The 19779-nt window shown below is 53.0% G+C and overlaps 3 protein-coding genes across 3 annotated transcripts; 1 reads left to right on the forward strand and 2 right to left on the reverse strand.

Moving 5' to 3' along the window:
• Positions 1–361: 361 nt before the first annotated feature.
• On the forward strand, positions 362–3922 carry SPBR_06451 (mitochondrial exoribonuclease; the record flags this gene model as incomplete). Its single annotated transcript, XM_040764707.1, has 1 exon — positions 362–3922. One exon carries the CDS (start codon positions 362–364, stop codon positions 3920–3922), a length of 3561 nt encoding a protein of 1186 aa, XP_040616491.1.
• A 1398-nt stretch (positions 3923–5320) lies between these two features.
• On the reverse strand, positions 5321–7477 carry SPBR_06787 (protein phosphatase type 1 complex subunit hex2; the record flags this gene model as incomplete). Its single annotated transcript, XM_040765043.1, has 3 exons — positions 5321–6250; positions 6278–6569; positions 6636–7477. 3 exons carry the CDS (start codon positions 7475–7477, stop codon positions 5321–5323), a joined length of 2064 nt encoding a protein of 687 aa, XP_040616492.1.
• A 10478-nt stretch (positions 7478–17955) lies between these two features.
• Positions 17956–19635, reverse strand: SPBR_07044 (tRNA (guanine-N(1)-)-methyltransferase; the record flags this gene model as incomplete). Its single annotated transcript, XM_040765299.1, has 1 exon — positions 17956–19635. One exon carries the CDS (start codon positions 19633–19635, stop codon positions 17956–17958), a length of 1680 nt encoding a protein of 559 aa, XP_040616493.1.
• Between the last annotated feature and the right edge of the window lie 144 nt (positions 19636–19779).

Consider the following 19779-nt stretch of genomic DNA (forward strand, 5'->3'; position numbering starts at 1 on the left):
CCTTTTGCAGAAATTTCGAGCCTTCGAGCTTCGAACGGCGTATTGGTTTTACAGCAGAACGGGCTGGCAACATACGAGATTTTTTATGTTACATGCCAATTCGCACCTCACCGTGTCCCAGAATGACGCCCTATGCCGGGAGAGGCGCATTGCGTGTGTTTGCCTGCCAAAACTGTGTTGCTCGGGCGGCATCGTCAACACAAGCGTCAATATCGCGATCATGGTCTAGCCACGAGCGGCAATGTGCAACGAGGGTATGAGGGAGCTTCTGTCCGTGAAATTGTTTCCGGGTCATTTTCTAACGCTTTAACAGGACTTTTCTTCAGCCCGTTGTCTCCGTTCCCGCGTGGACGAAAACGACATGGCCGCCTCCAAGAAATCCTCAGATGCCACGAGGATGGCGTGGATGGCCCAGACGTCTGACTCTGAAGTGACGCGGGGGGCCCGTGGCGTGCCGTCGATTCGCGAGCAGCTCCGAGACTTTGTTGCATTAGACCTGGCAACTGCCCGGCCGATACCGCGTGATGCAGCCCGTTTGGGTACCACGGAAAACTCGCTGACACGTGTCGAGAGCCATACTCTAGCTGAGATCAAGACTGGCGAGACGAGCCTCGATGTTACAGACGACACCGACCAGGTTCTTCCCTGGGGAAGTGCTGGAGGGGACCCAGACGACGCACCGTCGCTGCTTGCACGCCCGTATGGTGTCGTTGCGCCTCGCGCCGGCGACTTGATCGAGATCCGCACGGACTCATGGCGAGTGCAGCTGCTGGCTGTATGTCTAGGCAACTTCCGCGGCGTCGACCACTTTTACACAAATACGGGAAAGTGGTTTGTGAGCTCGGGCGTGCGCAGTTTGTTTGCTGTAACACGGTTCGCAACCCCAGACGACCTGGCACCTCTCATTGCAGCGCTGCCGTCGGAGGCCCTGCAAGGGACGACGACTGATTCCAGCGGCGCGGGGGGGACGGACGCTGCGGCTCTTGACTCGAAACTCAATATGCTGCAAGACCTTAAGCTGGGACCCTCTCGCGAAGCAGGTGCTGGATTGCTCAAGAAGATGGCCGATTTCGCAGAGCAGGCTGCCGGCATCCACATGGCTCATGCCGGTGTACTTGACAACGCTTTTGACGTCCTTCAACTCTCAGAACAGGACCCTGGTAAATCCTCTGGAAAAGTTTCTGGAAACACTTCAGACTCGGCTCCACAGCATCGCAAGACATACATGACACTCGATCAGCTTGCGTCAGTCTTGCTTCGGCGCCAGGGTTATAAACACCTAGGTCCCCGTGGACAGCACAACAACCACCGGCACCATTTTCCCATTCGAAATTTGAGGGGCCGTGGCAGTGGCGCTGAGGGTATGGATGAATTTACGGCGCCCGCCATGTACGCTGTCTACCGTTCAATTGCCTCCAATGACCTTGCCTTCCGCCCGTTAACAACCACCCTCGGAAACGCCAGTGAGACAGACGATGCCTTGTCGCCGGCCGCCGTTGATACTGGTGAGAAGCAGCACAGCCACAGTCGTTCTTGCTTGTTTGCGATTGCACCTCGCGAGGACATTGATATCATCCATGGTGTGGACCGAATCGTTCGCAGTTTCTACGAAGACCCCGACCGTGTCAGCTCTGGTGGTCAGCTCAGCGATAAGGCCTTGGCCAAGAAAACGCTAGGCAGTTTTATTCTAAAAGCACGCAGAAGCATTGACCGGAGCCGGAAGACCCGCGACTGGTCGCCTTATGGCATGCTTGGCACCGCAGAGCGAAATCCGAAACATAATGTACACTCCAACTTTGAGCAGTGGAGTCCTTCAGACGTTGCGATTCTTCAATTTATGCACCTTTGGGCGAGCTCGCAGCGGTTCTCGCCATCGTCGCGGCTGCATGGCACCGGGTCGGCCATCCTCCGCGCGCTCGATCGGTATACAGAGTGCCAATTCCTTGTCATGTCCACTGGATGGACGTTCCTTCAAGAAGTCGGCTGGGTAACTCCGTGGGACATTCCTGCTCGCTATAAACTGGGTTTGCCGGATATCCCGCCTCTCCGTACAGGTGGACTAGAACGGTCACTGGAGCAGCTGCCATCGCCGTCCCTCGACTTCTCAGCCACTGATTCTGCTTCTACCGCATCCCCTTTGTCTGAAGATATATTCGAGGGTAAACGCCGGGACTGGGGTGATCTGACTGCTTTTTGTATTGATGCCCCAGAGGCTGCCGATATTGACGACGGCGTTGCGCTTGAGCGCATCGCAGATTGCCCGGATGAGTTCTGGATCCATGCACATGTTGCCGACCCGGGCTCGCGCATTCGCCCGGGCAGTGCTCTCGCCGAGCAGGCCGCACGGATGCCCCAGACAGCCTACTTGCCAGGCCACCATGAGCGCATGTTCCCTGACGACGTTGTGCGCAAGCAGTTTTCTTTGGGCCCTGGCCAGCCCTGTCTGACGTTCAGTGCGAGGGTCAATCGGCAAGGCGATGTGCTACAGTCCAAGATCACACCTGGTCGTCTCGGCCGCGTCATTTTTATTGCGCCGAGCCAAGTTTCTTCCGTTGTCGCCGAAGCCGAACAGCGAGCCATCCGTGACAATAACATTGATGCCCTGGCTGAGCCATCGGCACTTGAGCTGCCGTGGACAACATCCTCCTTTTCAGTTGGCACGCCTCCAGCCACAACGAAAGTTGATCCCTCTTCCCCTGCCGCACGCACGATGACCACAGCAGACAAACTCACGCCAGACCAGAAAGAGGATCTCGAAACGCTTTCGACACTAGCAACCGCACTCCGTGCCGTGCGCCTCGCCCATGGCGCCATGCCGCTGTACTGGCCACGTCCTTCTGTTGACGTGTCACTGGACAACACCAATGTGGTCGTTGTAGATGCTGCCGCGCAATCCGGCCCGCCAAAGGCTGCGGATATGATCTCTTCGACAAACAGCAAACACAGCACACCCGCATCCTTAATGCAAACCTCCGGCGACCCGTATATTCGCATCTGGTACGAAGGTGCCGATGCAGTCTCTGCCGCAGCAGCCGCGTCTTCTGCTGCCGGCAGCCGTCTCGTGGAGAGCATTATGCGCTTGGCGGGTGAGGTGGCCGCCAACTGGTGCCACGAACGCAACATTGCAGTACCCTTCCGTGGCCAACCCGACGCGGTGCGCCACCTCGATCGACTGCGGGAGCTGACGCGGGACGAAATATACCCTGCCCTAGTCTCCGGCAAGCGGCCCGAGGATGCCTCGCTGCGCGAACTTCGGCGGCTGCTGGGAGCCGACGACATGACGGCTGTGCCCGTGCCTCATGTCACTATGGGTGTGGCGCGGTACACCAAGGCGACAAGCCCGCTGCGCCGGTATTCCGACCTTTTAGTTCATTGGCAAGTTGAAGGCGCGCTCTTGGCCGAGATGAAGGACGGCGAGAGCAACGCCACGCCAGTGAAGGCCTCGTCTCCAGCAGGGCCGCCCTTTACAAGGACGCAGATGGAACAGGATATTTTGCCGCTACTTCGAGTGCGTGAACGCGCCCTTCGGTCGCTTGATAACCAAGCTGGGCGTGACCAGTGGATCCTGCAAGCAATGGTGAGGGCGTGGCTCGGCGAAGAGGCCCGCATAACCAGCAGAACCGATAAGGATAGCGAGGCGACCGAGACAACTACATCGACACCTTTTGCAAATCTCCACTTGACCGTCTCGCGCATCGACAGGCGCCGTGGTCTTGTCTCGGGCCGGCTTGACTGGTTCGAGCAAACTGCGGTGATGGATGTGCTCAGTCTCAACGCCACTGGCCCAGATAGGGACAACGACGGTATGCAGCGGTTGACCCTCGAAGACATCCAGCCTGGCCAGGTGTACCCTGTGGCTTTGTCCCATGTCGATGTCCACGGAAACATGGTACTCGTTCGCCGGTTGGGAGATGCTTTATAGAGGTCGGCGTCTCGGATATGACTCTGTTGCCATGTTGGCGTTTCTCAAATTAGTCATCTTGTGTGTAACTGTGAAAAGAGAAACATTTTATCTTCGTATTTCTTCGCATAGAAAGGCTTTTGGATTTTGTATGTCACGAATTACATTTAGATACCACCCCACAAAGACGTCTAAACTTGAATGGTGTTGATTATTGCGTGGAATATATTGTATCCAAGAATAGTTTCGCATTGTAATCTCTACAAGGGTTTTAATTCCATAAAAATAGTACGATTTATATTTTTAACATCATAAAATCAACGCCAAAAAGATGGTGGAACAAATGCCATTTATGTTATAACGTTCCGTTGCGATTATGGAAACGCATTTCCGTAACCTTTTTTGTTTTTCCCGGTTTGCAGCTCGCGCCTGTCCGATCCAAATATGTCCCTTAATCCCGTGGCCCCTGAATCCCCGCGAAAGCCCTGACAATAAAACAAAACAAGCGCAGAACGTGAAAGCAATGTGACGAATGAATGATCCCCTCGCGAGCCGCGATGAAGACAAAAATGAAAATACGCACGCCTTTTGAGACAAGATGAACCGCAAACCGAAATACCGACACAACCGCACCCACAATATGTTGTGGCGTTACCGACAAGTTGTTTGTGGCGACGTCAAACGACAAGATAACGCGGAACAAAATCATGTTATTCCCCCCTGTCCCTCCCGAAGTGTATTCGGTGTGCTGTTTTGTGTCGACCCTTTCGACCAAAAAAAATTCCGTTTTTTTTTCAACTGCAAAAGTTGGCAACTCCCAGGAAGGCAAAATACAAAATGAATTAGCAAAGCGCAAAACAATAAATGAAACTGAACGCCGGTTGAAAATGCCATTTCGCCATAGGAAAGATGTAATCGATCGTCGAACAGCTTCGAGATCATGACGTGAAAGGTAAACCAAGAAACTTCCCGTGGTTTGCGAGGTAGGTCGTGAGATGGTGAGTTGGGGAGGAAGGTATTAAAGCTGGCGTGCGGCCGTAATGCGAGATGATGATCTGGGGTATATTTAGGTTGATATGAATCGGCGCCAATATCGTGTGCCGATTTGATGGCGTGTTGTCCGCCGCCGGCTTTCCGAATGTTTAAAATGTGTGCCGCCTCGTTGCTATACTATTGTACAAACAAAGAGACAAAACCAACAAGGATACGATCCGTGCGCGAATTCCCAAAGAAGGCAAAATAGCGATGCCATCACCGAGGTCGATGATGACGTTGGATAGATGACAAGGTCCTAGAGCTTCCTCCTATTCATCAAAGCAAACAAACAGATCAGCAAAGCCCAAAGGCGACAAATTAAAAGGACACCGCCCTAGAGTACCTCGAGAAAGCCCGCCGCGGGGTAAAAATGCGACAAGCTGTTCAAGGTCTCCAGCCGACGTTCCAAATAACGTGGATAATGTCGCGGGCTGTGTTGACCGTATCAATGACTCGACCAACCAGCCCACCATTACCGCCTTCTGCTGGCTCACCTTCGTCGTAGGGCATGAACATGCCCGAGGATGTTCTACGCATCCCGGTAGGTTCTGCGGAAAGGCTGCTGGTCGAAGTTGTTCGCTTAAGCCCACCGCCGCCACTACTGCTGCTGCTGCTGCCAATGTTGTCAAACATGGATGAAGCGTGCAGGGCACTGTCGATTGAATTGCCGCCGAGTCTCGAGGTCGATCCTGACAACTTTAGGCCGCCGGCACGCAGGATTGGGCCGCTCATGGCCATACCGAAATTGTCGTCATCACTATTGCTATCGTTATCGTCATCGTCATCGTCGTCATCCTTGGGTTGCTGGACAACGTGCCCGTCACTCTCTTCGTCGTCTTCGTCATCGTCATCATCCGCACCAAAAAAAAGTTTGCCGGATGCTTTTGACGGACGTAGCGTTTCCTGCGACGAAGAGGGTGACAGAACAGGGCTGCGATAACTGTGTTTCATCGCGGACCCGGTCGATCCGGCACCCGGTCGATCTTCCGTGTCCTCGCGATACTTGAGGGTGGTCGACGGAAGCATGGCGATGGTTTTGCTCTCATTGTGGTGGTTCATGTAGCTGTGGCGCCGACGCGGCTGCATACGGTGCTTTGATGTTGTGCGCTTCATCATGATGGCGCCGTCATCCGAGTCGCTGTCGTAATTGGGACGGGCAATGAAGCTATCGGCATCATCGTCTTCTCCCTTGGCTTCAACGGCTATGCACTGCTCGACTTGCTCGTTGAAATGGATGTGTCTTCGTTCTGAGGTCGGCGAGACAATTCCTGAGGAAGAGGTAGACGGCAGCATGCTAGGCGGGCCCGTGCTATACTGGCGAGAAGAAAAGGGAAAAGTAACGTAGTCTGTTGTAGCACGCTCGAGTCGTGGGCGAGACATCCTCCGCGCACCCGAGTCCTTCTGCTGAGCCTGGACGGCTGCAGCAGCTTGCTTGATCAAAGACGAGGCAGACAGCGATCGCTGAAGCATGATCTCTGACATACTCCGCTTCTTCAGGATGGGTTTCTTGTTGTTCGCCAGGAACGAGTTTGACTTGGTCAGTTCGACACTATCTGCTACTTGCCCAGGAGGCACGGCAGCGTGGCCTGTTTGTAATGGGCCATACAGCCACGTCACATCACAGTCCTTGAGCCTTGGTTGTGTTAGAACGAAACGAATGCGCAGATATGACCCGTTCATGGTCAGGGGTTAAGCTTACCAGTTGAGCGTTTCAGGAGAAACGGTCTTCAGCTTGTTCTTGGACTTTATCCACGTTCTCCATGAAGCGTTCTCTAGCCGTGCCGAGTTGCTGTAGTCGCCTCTGCGCGAGACGATATACTTCCACGACTCCCAAATGTCTTCCTCCTTCCAGTTATGTGAAAGGTAGTCGACATGACGAGACGGCATCGCGCGAACGGCCGTGTCGTCCCCGGCCACATGCTCAAACAGATCGAACTGATCGGACGAGTTCGTTCTTGACGGGCCTGTGGACGACACGGTTGTGTTGTCGTTCGGCGATGCGGCATACACCTCGCCAATACCGCTGGGACTTGGCGAATCAAAATCTTTGGTCGGGTTGAAGTAGCTCACTCCATCGTAATGTGGGTAGTCGATGGCCACGTCGGCATCTGTGCCGTCGTCAGTTCCGTTTGGTGATGAGCCGTAGCCCGGGCGGCCAAGGCGTTGTGGCAAGCGCATAGCTGGCACGAGGAGCTTGGATGGTGATGACGAAGCGATAGCAGCATCGCCAGTAGGAGAGGCGCGGGGAGACGACGTGCTCGAGGAATTTGACGAATCGGAGAAAACGGGTATCTGTTGATATGGTTCGGGCGAGGATTGGCGTGCCTGTGATTCAGACTGTGGGGATTGTGATATGTGCTGTGTTTGTTGAGACTGCTGCTGCTGCTGGCGTTGCTGCTGCTGGTAGACGTCGCTGATCCTGGAGGCGGACGCCGACTGTCGAAACCCAGTCTGTTTTGTAGAGAACTTGGGCTGTGAGTGTGAGCGCCGCATCCCAGGCGCAAAGTGAGCGGCCTCGTCAGATGTGATGACGACGGCCATAGCGAAAAAAAGAGGTTGATCGAAAAGGCAAGCAGGTTCGTCTCATTGATCGCAATACCCTAATCCCTCTCCCGTCAAATCCTCAACTCCGACGAGTCGCCAACTTCCGGATCTCTGTCATAGGCAGCGTAGGTAAGGAGAAATAGGTCTTGTAAATGGGCAAAGTTTAGAGAGTGCCCCTTTCGACAGGAAGGGCGATTATAGGCGAGATGAAAACGAGAGGAGAGCAGGCCGAAGCGGTCGGGTGTTTGACTGGTTCGTTGCACCGAGAGAAGAGGAGGTCGACAACCGAGAGCACCAGACGAGGCAGCGGATTGAGTGAGTTTGAGAGACAAAAACCAAGAACGTTTTTGCCACAAAACGAATCACGATTGCAGAACGATGTTGGGTTGTTGTGCTTTGCGTGTCTTTCCTCAGAAAGCTAGAATGAATCGTTTCCCGGGGTCAGATGTAATATTAGATGATTATAGTAGTAGTAGTATGTCGTGGTAGTAGATATATGTTTAGGCGCGATAAAAGCGAGTGAAGATGGAGGTCGATAGCAAGCGAGCGAATACAAGGCTGCAAAAAGAAGGAGGAAGGCTGTTCTGTTATATTGAGTCAGATTCAAAGGCGTGCCAGGACAGGCGAAGTTCGATATCGAAGATATGGCAAGATAACGACGCAGAGCGGGACGAAGAAGGGGAAAGCGAGACGTGGGCGTTGGAGAGCAAGATGCAAGAAAGGGGGGGGCCAGAAGGAAAAAGAAGAGAGAGCTGGTCCTCTGTCTACTCGAAAAAGAGGTATGCAGATGCAGTGTGCGTGGCGTGAGAGAGAAAAAAGGAGCCGGAGGGTAGCTGCATGAGAAAGCGAAGAACTGAAAAGGCGGTGGCCTTTGCTATCGTCGCTGTGCCGAAAGTCTCGCGCTTCAATCTTGTTGTGGCAGAGAGAGCAAGGAGGGCACAGGAAGAGAGTGTGAGTTCGAGAAGAACGGATGAATGTACCGGCTCATCGGACTGAGGTGTGAGAGGGTGAAAGAGGGTGTGTGGGAAAGAGGAGTGGTAGCAAGGGCGTGTGGGAGGACGCAGGTTTGGGTGTGATTCCAGACTGCTAGGAGCGAGAATGGCATGGGAGGGATTGCCAATCGTGACTGTCGCTCTCTGCAGCCAGGAATGGGAATGGGCTAGGGTGTCTGGGGAAGGGAAGGGGGTGCACATACAAGACAGTATTAATGAGGCGGCGTTTTGTCGTGGGTATGTCGAGAGAGCGAGAGAAGAAAGCAACAAGCGAAAAAAAGGCGAAAGCGTGAAGTCAATAAAGGCGAATGGAAAAATGGGAAACGAAAAGAAAAGAAAGGTTAATAAAGAAAAAGGTTCGAAAAGCCCACAATTCCACTTCCGGCCAGACCACCACACCCTGCAGGCTGTTGCGTGCAAGGAGTCTCTGTTTTTACACCAAGAGTCGTAGCAAGTGTTCTGGCCCAGCTAATATAGTCGGGGAGGCGAGCACGAGGCCGCGTGGGTTGTGTAGGGTGAAGTACTCCGTTGCGATGGATCAAAGGAGGCAATTTGGGGACAAAGACCGTCGGTCTAGGTCGGTGACAAGGGTGTATCTTATCAATTCCGTCCTCGGTCTGCCACTGCCGAGAGAACTGCGTAAAGGGGAGAGGACATCCAGTGTCGAGAAACATGCGGAAAAGACAAGAATTGCGATGACGTTTTCGAAAGCAAGTCGAGATCGATCATCGAGGTGGCTCGACAAATGTACAGCGCTTCGTCCAAGTCTTCCCAGAGACAAGAAAAGACGAACGGAAAAGAACGAGACGCCGAGAAGCGCAACCGATTGGGAAATACGCAACAACAGGCGGGCTGCATGGGTTGCAAGGGGATGCACGGCAGTGAAGGGGGGCAGATGGGGAGAAAGGATGTGTGGAGATGCTGTCTGGGAGGAGGTGGGGAGGCGAAATGGGGTGGAAAATAGCGAAAAGAAGCGAACAAAAGAAAGGAAGGAAGCATGGAGAAAAAAAATCAACAATGTCTTACAGGGTGTTTTCTTGGGGGAAAGTCAGGAACGAAGGGGTTCTGTAATTACGGTGGTACGCTGTTCGTAAAAAAAAAAAAGAGGGGAAATGGAAGGAAGGAGGGCCTGGGCGTTGGACCTGCGAATGGCGACCACGAGTAGCCTACTCCATTCAAATATGCAGGTGACCACTGTCTGGGTGCGGCAGGAGCATGCAGGCAAGGTCAGATAATAGTACCTTTTTGTCTTTGCACCTTCCCTCTTCCACCCCCTGCTCCAGTGGCCGCAGGGGCTACGCTGATTGGCTGACGATTTAACGGTGAGATGCACAAGGTGAATGTCGATTTGCTGGCTCGAAAGAGCCAACTGCAAAACGCCTAAATGAACACAGAAGATGCTGCGAGAGGAAATTCTAGTACGTGCAACGTGTAAATGGACACCATGGAGACTGGCCATACTACGCTCCGTGAGGGTGTTATGGCCCATTGTGTTGTGCTCTGCAGGCCTCTCTTGCAATGGCCTGTCAGACTAAGAGAGGGGAAGGCGCAATCGACGCCCCTTGCTGCGCAAGGAAAGCACGACAATCAATAAATACAGAGAATAAATTCGGCAGGAGGAGGTGAAAGGGGCGGGAGGCGAAAATGAGGGGGAAGCAGCGACAATCTAGTGAACGGCAGGAGGTATTGTTAAAAAGCCATTGAAAAGGCAACTCTTTGAAGTCTTTGTCGAGACACATGACCTAACATACGGAGACAAACTGCAACGACAATGGAGCACGGACCAGGCGTGAGCGTTGTTTGGGACGGGGCCTCAGGTCGTTCATGCCGAGCGCTGCGAAAATCAGTGAACGGCTGCCAAAGCGCCGTTTCCAGCGGCAGTTGCCTTGTTCCAGCGCTGCAAATATCCAGCAAGTGAAACTCAGGTCAGTCGCACACCCGATGCTGACACCTTTGACATCTGCAAATAGTCGAAAAAAAGGAGCAAAACATACACAGCAGAAGAGAAGAAAATGGGACAGGTCGTCGAAGAAAATTTCGTTGGGGGAGTGGAGGGGAGGCAAACTGGCGGGCATTGTTAGCGTATTTCGATTTTTCCTCTCCATGCATCAAAGCGAAAAAGAAGCGACCTGGATGACCTGCATCGCTTACGCCTCACGGTCCAGACAGTTAGGGCAGGTGGCTGCCCTGTGAGCCTGTCAAGCCCTCTTGCCCAAGCCCGTTGTATACACAGTATACCACATTGGGTCTTGGCCCCAAGAACCTGCTCCCTCTCACGGTGGTCTGAGGAGGAAGTCAAGAGCTGGCCTCTCTTTCGTAATACGATGTACTTTACGCGCCTCCCAATATGTGTTTAATCCTTGCGGTCGAAATACCCGGAATTGCCACACAAAAGAAACCAGCGATGGATAACCTGTTGGCGTCACTGCCGAGGCCCCGTGAGTTGGCTCGGCGGTGGCGACGAGGTCTGTATCGAGCTTATGGCTCTGCCTCTACGTTGTGTGTATGCAGAATATAGATATGAAACCAGCCGATTGTGGGATGCGGAGAACGTTTCCTTGTTTTCATACGCGGAGCGACTCGTTCGGAGTACGACGTACATGTAGAGGTGGGCTCTGGATCATCATCAAATCGAGAAGGGCAACAATGTGAACCAGTTGCATGGATGCTAAGCTGCTACCGGGCTAGTGCACTTCCGGGGAGCCGATTCCACCAGACCGCCTGTAGGTGCCTTGACAAACTAACGAATAAGAGACGAGGAACCAGCAACTCCGCAAAAGTCAGTGGGAAAAGAACGGAGAACAACAAAAACGAAGTGGGCAAAGCGCATTGGAATCTACAAGTTTGGAGAGGTTGGTTGTAATGGCCTGGAACGAAAACCGGCAGGAACTACAAAAGGAACACTTCCGGCATACTTGGTAGTAAACACAACAAGACAACCGTGGTAATTGAGCGAGACGAGAGACGAGAGACGAAGGCATAAAAATCAATACGGTTTTTGTCCGATTCCCCCCCCTTTACATTCACTGTCACACTTGGGTTGACTGCAGTTGGCCTGGCCATTTGAAGAAGCTTAGTCAGTGAATCACATTCACACTGGGCGGACCAACAAAGTGCCTAGCCAGGGCCAATGAGCCTGGGAAGAGCGACTGGCACGCGAGATATCAATGCCCCGGCTAAGATTACAATCCTGCCAACCACTGAACACAGCGCGTCCTTGTGCCTGGGTGGCGAGGGAAGGGAGACAATATAAAGTAAAGAGAGGTGACAGAAAAGGGCAAGGAACATACGAACGGAGGGCGTAATTATGATGTGATATAGTATTCGCGCTCACGGGGTAGAGGCAAGCACAAGTCTGAGCCATGTCTTGGTATTACTGGTATCACTTTTGCAAGTCAGTTGTGGGTCTCACGATACGAGTATGGAGAAATGTACAACACACATACAGAGTACGACGTACAACGTACTTGAATCAGACTGCCTCCAAAGTATTTCGAATCCGTGTAGTACTTATCGTGGCCGGTAACTACCCCATAATACCCCATACTTCCTGGTTATACCTGCCGTATCCTGATTTGCATGACAGCATGGTTGCTTTGAGACAAAACAGCAGACAGTTGCGGACAGCTAGGAAGGTTTGCGCTGAGAGTGCCGCAAATGGGAATAGAAAAGAAACAAACCTAATATGTGACCACACATGCCATACCTGACGAATGGACGTTCAAAGCCATCCAACGAGTGACCGACCGCCTACCGGGGGCTGGTCCAAATGCTTTCCGCCACGACAGATTGCAGCCAACGGCAGATGTGAGACATGCCGAATGGGCCGAATTGCATTCCAGAGGGCAAAGGCACATATGCAGACGGCAAATTACTCCTTACTACAACCGAAACGCCTAGTAATAATACCACAAAGCACCAAAGATGTCCTTGAGCTTCAAGATGTAAGTAGTTGACGAAGAGGGCGAATGCCAGGACGCCTACTGCGCGCAAGACATTGCCAGGGAAGGAATAGATTAGGATGCTATGGAGATTACGAAGGGGAGATGCTCAAAGGAGGGACGGCCGGGACTCTGGGAGATCGGCCACCGTCACAGGGCTGGGGTGCTCTGCGGCTTTGTCACTGTGAAACCCGTCTCGCAGTAATTCTTTTGCTTTGTTCCTTGTTCGAGTCCTTTCACGAAATATGAAGACAGGCGCGAACGCGATAGGGCGAGCGATGGATCAGCGAGATCTCCCGGACATGGCACATACCATCAATGGGTATCGACAAATTCCCCAGGTCTCGCGACGGCCATTAGAGCAATGATGACGATGTGATGTGCACCCGGGGACAAAATGTCTTCGTTGTATATCATGAGATCGACAAGAGAGGGACACAAATTCATTCGCGGCTGGTAACACAAAAGGAAACTCGCTCAGACAGCTCTCGCCTCGGGGGGGAAAGAGCTTGGACAAAGGCATCGAAGTCTAAACGATCTACTGCCACAAGCAGTGGTCAAGTGATGTGCAGAGCCTGTGAGTCCGGGCACCATAGGAGGTTCTTACGAATCGTATCGTCTTACAGTTTGCTTTGTTTTGGACTAGACACACCAAGCTCCCACAGTCGTACGCTTGCCAGCTGTTTTGTGATTCACTTTCCATTTTCCAGGCTCCTCTAGGGTTCCATTTGCTATCTAGCCAGTACCTGGCCCAATCAAAATGTCGATCCTGTCCAAAGCCTATTTTGTCGTGCTGGAGAATACGCACTTGCAGAATACGAAACAATACCCACCTTGCGGTGAGAACTGGGGTCATAAACATGTACCTGCAAGACCCATCTTCAAAGTATTACACCGTACGGCGTACATCATACCCACACGACATACATACGACGTACGATATATATTGTCCAGACATGGTCCCTCGGGTTTAGTGCGCAGGTCCATCAGTGAGGGAAAAAGTGACAGGTCAGAAGACGCGATTTTGCTTCCCACCCCTTCTTCGTTTGACATCGAGCTTGTCGAGTCTGTGCCGCGTAGTGTTGACATCCATTTGCTCCAGCAACGTCGTCACCTAACTGTTTTGCGGACGGTGCTTTCCGAGCAGAGATGGAGTATTTCTAGCCCAACGATTGTTGGTTGGAAAATAAGGAACTGCCACCCTGGCGCACCCTTCAGCGTGTGAACGGCTGGCCATGTGGACAGCTCCGGCCGGCCCAAATTACTTTGTAGATTGCCTGTCGATACGGCTATCGAAACAATTGCGGCACATAATGAACAGGGCCAGTTGCAGCTGGTCATTTAATAAAAGACGGAAACCGATGCACTTGCAACGTGCTCGCACGTCTCATATTCAGTCTTCCTTCACTTCCCTGCCCTTAATTACTGAGCAGTACGATGGCCCATCACACGGTTGTTGTAACCCCCACTGTCATTTTTATATCTCGTCATCTGCCCCGAACGGTCCCAAGCCAACTGCAAGCTCCTCTCATTCTGCCCCTCCTCCCCTCTTTCCCGCTCTGCTCCCACCCTCCTTCCAATTCGTACCGTCCACCCTCCTTGACGCTGGCTGTTCACCGTCTTTTAAGCTCGTAAGAGAAGGAGAGGGAGGGTGTAGCGGCATGAGGAGGGGCCTTGCCAGCTGGCACTGCTCGGTTCTGGTCACAGGATAGACTTCAAACCCAACCCTCCCTTACCTTGTTTTTCTTTTTACACCTGGTCGAGTATTGATCTTTATTCGCTGTCTTCATTTCCCCGTGTCATGCCTCGTCCTTTTCTACTTTGACTTTTTACAGCAGCATGATCTCTAGATGTCAACAAATTGCCTCGTCGGTTGGCCTTTTTTCTGACCTTCGCCCTCCTCTCCTTCCGAAAATGACCTAGGAGAGCAGCGCCGGTCGTGGCGTCTACAGGCAGGAGCGTCACCTGCTGTGGTGGGGCAGTTTCTTAGGACTATGAGCCTTGGTACTCGTGGGGGTTTGACACTCGGCTTGCAAGCGCAACAAAACATCCCTCAGAGTGTTATGTTCCTCGGTGTGTGCGCCTAAGGAGCTCATCATACCGCAGTTTGTCAGTCCAGTGACTTTGCCTGCACATAATATTACAACCTCACAGACGCAATATCAGGAAGTGGGCTGGTGGGGTTGCAATTGCCTATCGCGGCCATTGCTGATCTCCGCTGCCGGCGATGCCCGGCAGCAAAGGTAGGAGCGTTCGATGGACATGGCCTGGCATGGCCCCCACAACTTTTGTCAGAGACCTTGTTCTATGAGATGGATTGAGTCGAGGACACTCGCTGTTGGCCTGCTTAATACGGAGGACAGTCTCATGTACAACCCCTTGAGAGTTTTGATACGATTGCGGAGACTTCACAATGTAATTATGACATGATGCGAGAGATAAGGCAAAAAAAAAGAAAAAGAAAAGCTATCAACGCCCGTAGTTTATGACTTCAATGCGAGAAAATACATGTGTAGAATAAATTTCCGATCCCAAAGGTCTTTATCGTCAAAATCGGCCGTCCTGCCGTCCGTGATAGACGTGACAAGACGGGTAAACGAGGCAGGGGAGGCCGAAGACGTCGTAGAACACGTAAGAGGAATACCTTGCTGCTCCTGTACGCTGTACATTCGTATCCTCGCCCTGTTTATAAGAGGCAGGTCCGGCAACGACGCGTACATCATAAACAGTGGCCGCCGCCCCTGCTTCGCTTTCCTTGATTAAATGCGGATTTTGCTGCGGCGACACCCCTGGCAGGATTAGGACGGGCAGAGCGCGACGAGGAGAATAAACAAATGGAAAATCGAGACACCGTCCATATCCAGAGCCAGGATGTTCGGTCGAAACAGGCAATCGAACAGGGGTCAGGAGGCTGGAAGCCGTTCTAGCAAGGGCCTAGACAAGACAGGGCTGCGGACGAGGCTCCGTTTTATCTTCGTCTTGCTCCTGTCTCTTTCTCTTGATCTCCCTTTGATGCCTTGCGTCTGTTCCCTTTTCTCATGAATACCTCGCTCTTTCCCGGTTGATATTCTCTAGAGCGGTACTCTGGAAGTCTGGAGGCGTCTGCAGAAAATGCCTGAGATACCGCTGCCGCACTAACAGCGCCTGCATGTGTTTCCCCTCTCTCACCCCGGACAATTGCTCGCCTTTTTTCGCAGTGTATTGTGACGGTCTTTTTGCTTGTGTGCATATGCGCGGTGGTGTGCGATTGCATGCTGTAACATGCGTCTTGTGTGCTTTTGTTTGTCTTTGTGTGCCTGGATGCGCTCACCCTTCCTCCTTCCTGGGGTTCCCTCGATGCCCCCACGCGCTCACACGGCGCCTTCCCTCTCTGTCGCCCAATGGTTGCAGCGCATGGCGCCTTCCTACGTCTTCACTCCTTCTCGTTCTCGGCTATGTCTGCCCTTTGCTCTTGCCCTCTCTGCCGTACCTGCCATTGCTCACCGGCCTCTGTGTCGTTCGCCAGAGCTCTTGGCCGCCCCCTCCATCCCGGCAGCTAATAGATCCACGCCCCATACAGAATACAAATTTGCACACTCCGTACGATGCAACCACCAGTTCCCTGTCTTCCACTCCCCGGTGAAGCGACGGAGATTCGTGCATGTCGCGGATAATAACCCCCGGGAGGAGCGATAACGATATCATCTCACACAATCGCACTATCACTCTTATCGGACAACGACTGATTCGACGTACATCCTACATATGCATGGCGACGCATGGGAAAACCCATAACATTGCTCTCTCAAGAGCATCGTGTTGTGACGACACCCATGTTGACTTGCCTTGGGCGACAAGTATCTTCGACAAGCCCGTCGCCGAATCTGCTGAGAGGTAACAAAGCATCAAGCACAATTTCGGCTCTCTGTCAGCTGCTCGTCTGCGAAGCCGACAACCTCGTGGAGGGCAACCATATAAGTCTTATTGACAATGTGCATGTCAGTCGAAGAGTCGTCCCGTTTGACCGAGACGTGAGGGTGCGGTATGCGCTGGCATTGCTTTGTCGTTTCCTTTTTTTTGCTTTTCCTTTTTTCTTTCTTTTTTTTATTTATGGCGAATATCAGATGTTTTTCACAACGGCAGCTTGTGATGCGGAAAACGGATATGCATATGAAATTGGTTGCATGTGCACCCGAAACCCATCCGCAGCGAACACACGTGCAGCACAAGAAACGGTTGAACCGATGTACAGCCGATAGATTCCGTCACGAAAAAGGGAAACCAACACTCCGGCGCGTCTAAAATAGCAACATCTGTGACCGTTGGTCGGCCGTCACTCGAGCTATCAGAGCTCCGGCTACCAACAGCTCGCCCTAACATCTACAATGGAGCACTATCTTGCTTCTGCCCCCTTCTTTCCCTTTCGATACTTTCTCTTTGATAGATACGTATCCTGTCCTAGCGAACAAGAGCATGTGCGGATCTGCCGTTCTTTTTCTGGTCGCTATTCGTGGTCCTTACTTTGTTTGTTCCCTTTGCTCTTTCGCCCGTGCTGTGCTGGTACTTGACCCTTTCGTAATCCATATAAACAAGTCTGTAAACACTATGCAGAAACGTACAACGACGTACTTTTCCAGAATCCGGCTTTGACCCATCCCTTGATCGACATAGCTACACTGGACACTTATCATTGGATTTCACCACGTCCGAAAAGTCACTGCTAAATATGAGATTTCTTTGTTACTGGTTTGGGTTAGCCAGCCATTCAAGCTGGGCTGATTATTTTAATTGACCTGACTCTCAGACAATGCAAGTGCATGGTGGCAGACATGTTCAGTTGTGTTTAAGGTGCATCTAGTCCTTGTCGCTTCGGGATATATGATGACTGATATTTCATTGAATTATTGTCTTTTTATTTCATCGTTCAAAGCTCGGTGGGTTTGTGTTGGATTAATGTTGTGTAAATACATTGTATGCCTGTGTCGATAAAAACGTTTCTGATATATTCGCGAGAACTATAAATTTTCGACGTTGCAAACCTGTCTCACAAGTAACGGCCTACCACAAGTTCCTGTCGAACTCCGCACTCCGCCATGTAAACTCGCCTGCAGATCGGGTTGTCACACTGCGACCCCGTCACAATTAAAATCCTGCAGGGAACGTGTGTGAATGAGTGTGAATGAGAGGAGAAGGCCTCGCAGCACTAATTGGCATGGAGCTCTGGGGTGTAGAGCTTTGATCGTTTTGTCAAACAAGCGGCTATTTCACCGAACCTGTAGCTGTCCGAGCTGTTGTGGCATCGACAATATGTCGACGACAGTTAGCAAAAAGCCCGTGCAAACTACGTGATTTGGCGTGCCAGAGGAAGCTCAATGAGCCACTCAATGAGCCAATGGCATGTATCACAAAGTCCAACTTACGGCGGAGTATCAGGCTGTCGGCTGAAAGATCCATTGCTTCTGTCGTGCTCCGTACTTCCGATGGAGATCAAGAAAATGAACGCCATATGACAAATCCTTAGCATGACAGCGCCCATCGCATCGTCCGGCCTCCTCCGCACCGTCTATTCTGCTTCTGCCGCCGTCTCTGTCCTCGGCGCGAACGCCACGGATGCCGGAAGCCGGAAGCTGGCACAAAACATGGACTTATGAGGTGCCACGGCCCGCACATTGTGCACATAGACCAGGTTCCTTGGGTCGCCCGCCAGCGGGTCATCGTTCTCCATGTCCTCGTACTGCGAGCAGAGCGTCATTGGCACACCGAGCTCTGCCGACACGCGGGCACACACGTCGCCAAAGGGAATGCTCTGGTCATCGTCCTTGGGTGCAAAGCAGTGCGTGTGCACAATGGGTAGTTTGGGATAGACTTTGCCGGCTGGCGCCTCGCCACCCGCGGCCGGGGAAAAGAGGTCCTCGTGGCCAGCATACAGTCCCCGGAAACGAGGCAAGAACGTAATGGCCGAGGCTGGAAGGTTCATGATGAAGTGTGAGATGGTCGGAGGGACAGGAACGTGCTTTCGGGGCGGCGGCGGCTGTTTCCTCGCCCTGGGACCGCCTGCAGCAGCCGCAGCATCTTCCCTTGCGGCCTGCGCTGATGTCGGCGCCTGTGCTGGTGCCGGCTTACTGCCTTGCTTCCTCGGGGCCACCGTGTCGGGGACGTCAAGGGCACCCTCGTTTGCCTCGGACGACTCACGCACCAGGTCTGCCGACCGGTGGATGAACACCAGGCCGTCTTCGTTGAACGGCCGCACGTACGACCCCACCTTGTTGCGCTGGATGGCATTTCCGAGCGCCTCGTAGCTGTCGGGGTTCATATCGTTGGCCCAGACAAAGACACCACGCTTACCTGCGGGCACCGCAAACGGCCCGATGCCTGCCATCAGGTCCACCACGACCTCACCGGGCTTGAACAGGTACAGCAGCCGCGTGTGCTCCGGCTCCAGCTTGCTGTTCCAGTACACCTTGCTGTAGTCGAAGCGGAACGTGCATGCGTTCTCGCGCACCTCCACATCCATGTCGTCGGGCCCGGCCAGCACCTCGTAGGGGAACGTGCGGAAGACAGACTCTGTGCCGACAAGGTCGATCTTGTTGATAACCGTGCGCAGCTGCGGGTTCTTGTCGAGCAGAACCTCTGCCACAATGTGCTTGTAAGGCTTAAAGCGGTCTCGCAGGTTGAGGTGCGCCACATGACCGGCGGTGTTGAATCCCGTCGGGATGTCGTCGTGAAACTCTTCAGGCAGCACCGACACGAGCACCTCGCGTGACGTCCAGTGTTCGTAGTGTAGGGTCAGTTGATAAGGAATCAAGCCAAGCTCGCTCTTCTCAACACCCTGCTTGAGCACGTCGCTCCACGTGTCGGGGGACGACGCCACGATGCCCGGTCGCAGCAGCAAGCACTTCCGCTTGGGGACTGGCTTGGCCGGAGCGGCGGCGTCGGTGGCTCGTTCTGCCGGTGCCTCCGGGACATCAGCCACAGACGCTACGCGCTCGACGCGTAGCAGCTCTTTGCTCGAGTTCAGCGCCTTCTGGTACTTGGAGATGAGGCGGTTGTCGTGCACTTGTGCTGCCGCAATATCAAATGTGCGTGTGAACAGCGCCTTGTTCAGGGTTGCGGACGCCGTCAGCGCCGCTGTCCGCAGGACAGGAGGTCGAAAGATGCTCATCTCTGACCCAGAGCTGGAGTTGTTGCCCACGTCAGCGTCGTCGCTGCTGCTCGGCCGCGGACGCTTCTGGCCGGCTATCATGTGGAGGAGTGATCACCTGCGGACGGAGAAATTAAAGTGGAATGAGCGTCTCCAGAAAAGCTGCTCTTGGACGACACAGCACGGGGAGAAAGCAGTAAAAAATAAATCAAAAACAAAACAAAAATAAGGCGACAAAACAACGAA

Source organism: Sporothrix brasiliensis (genome assembly GCF_000820605.1).
Source record: "Sporothrix brasiliensis 5110 chromosome Unknown Cont20, whole genome shotgun sequence".
In the NCBI taxonomy this organism is placed as follows: Eukaryota; Fungi; Ascomycota; class Sordariomycetes; order Ophiostomatales; family Ophiostomataceae; genus Sporothrix; species Sporothrix brasiliensis.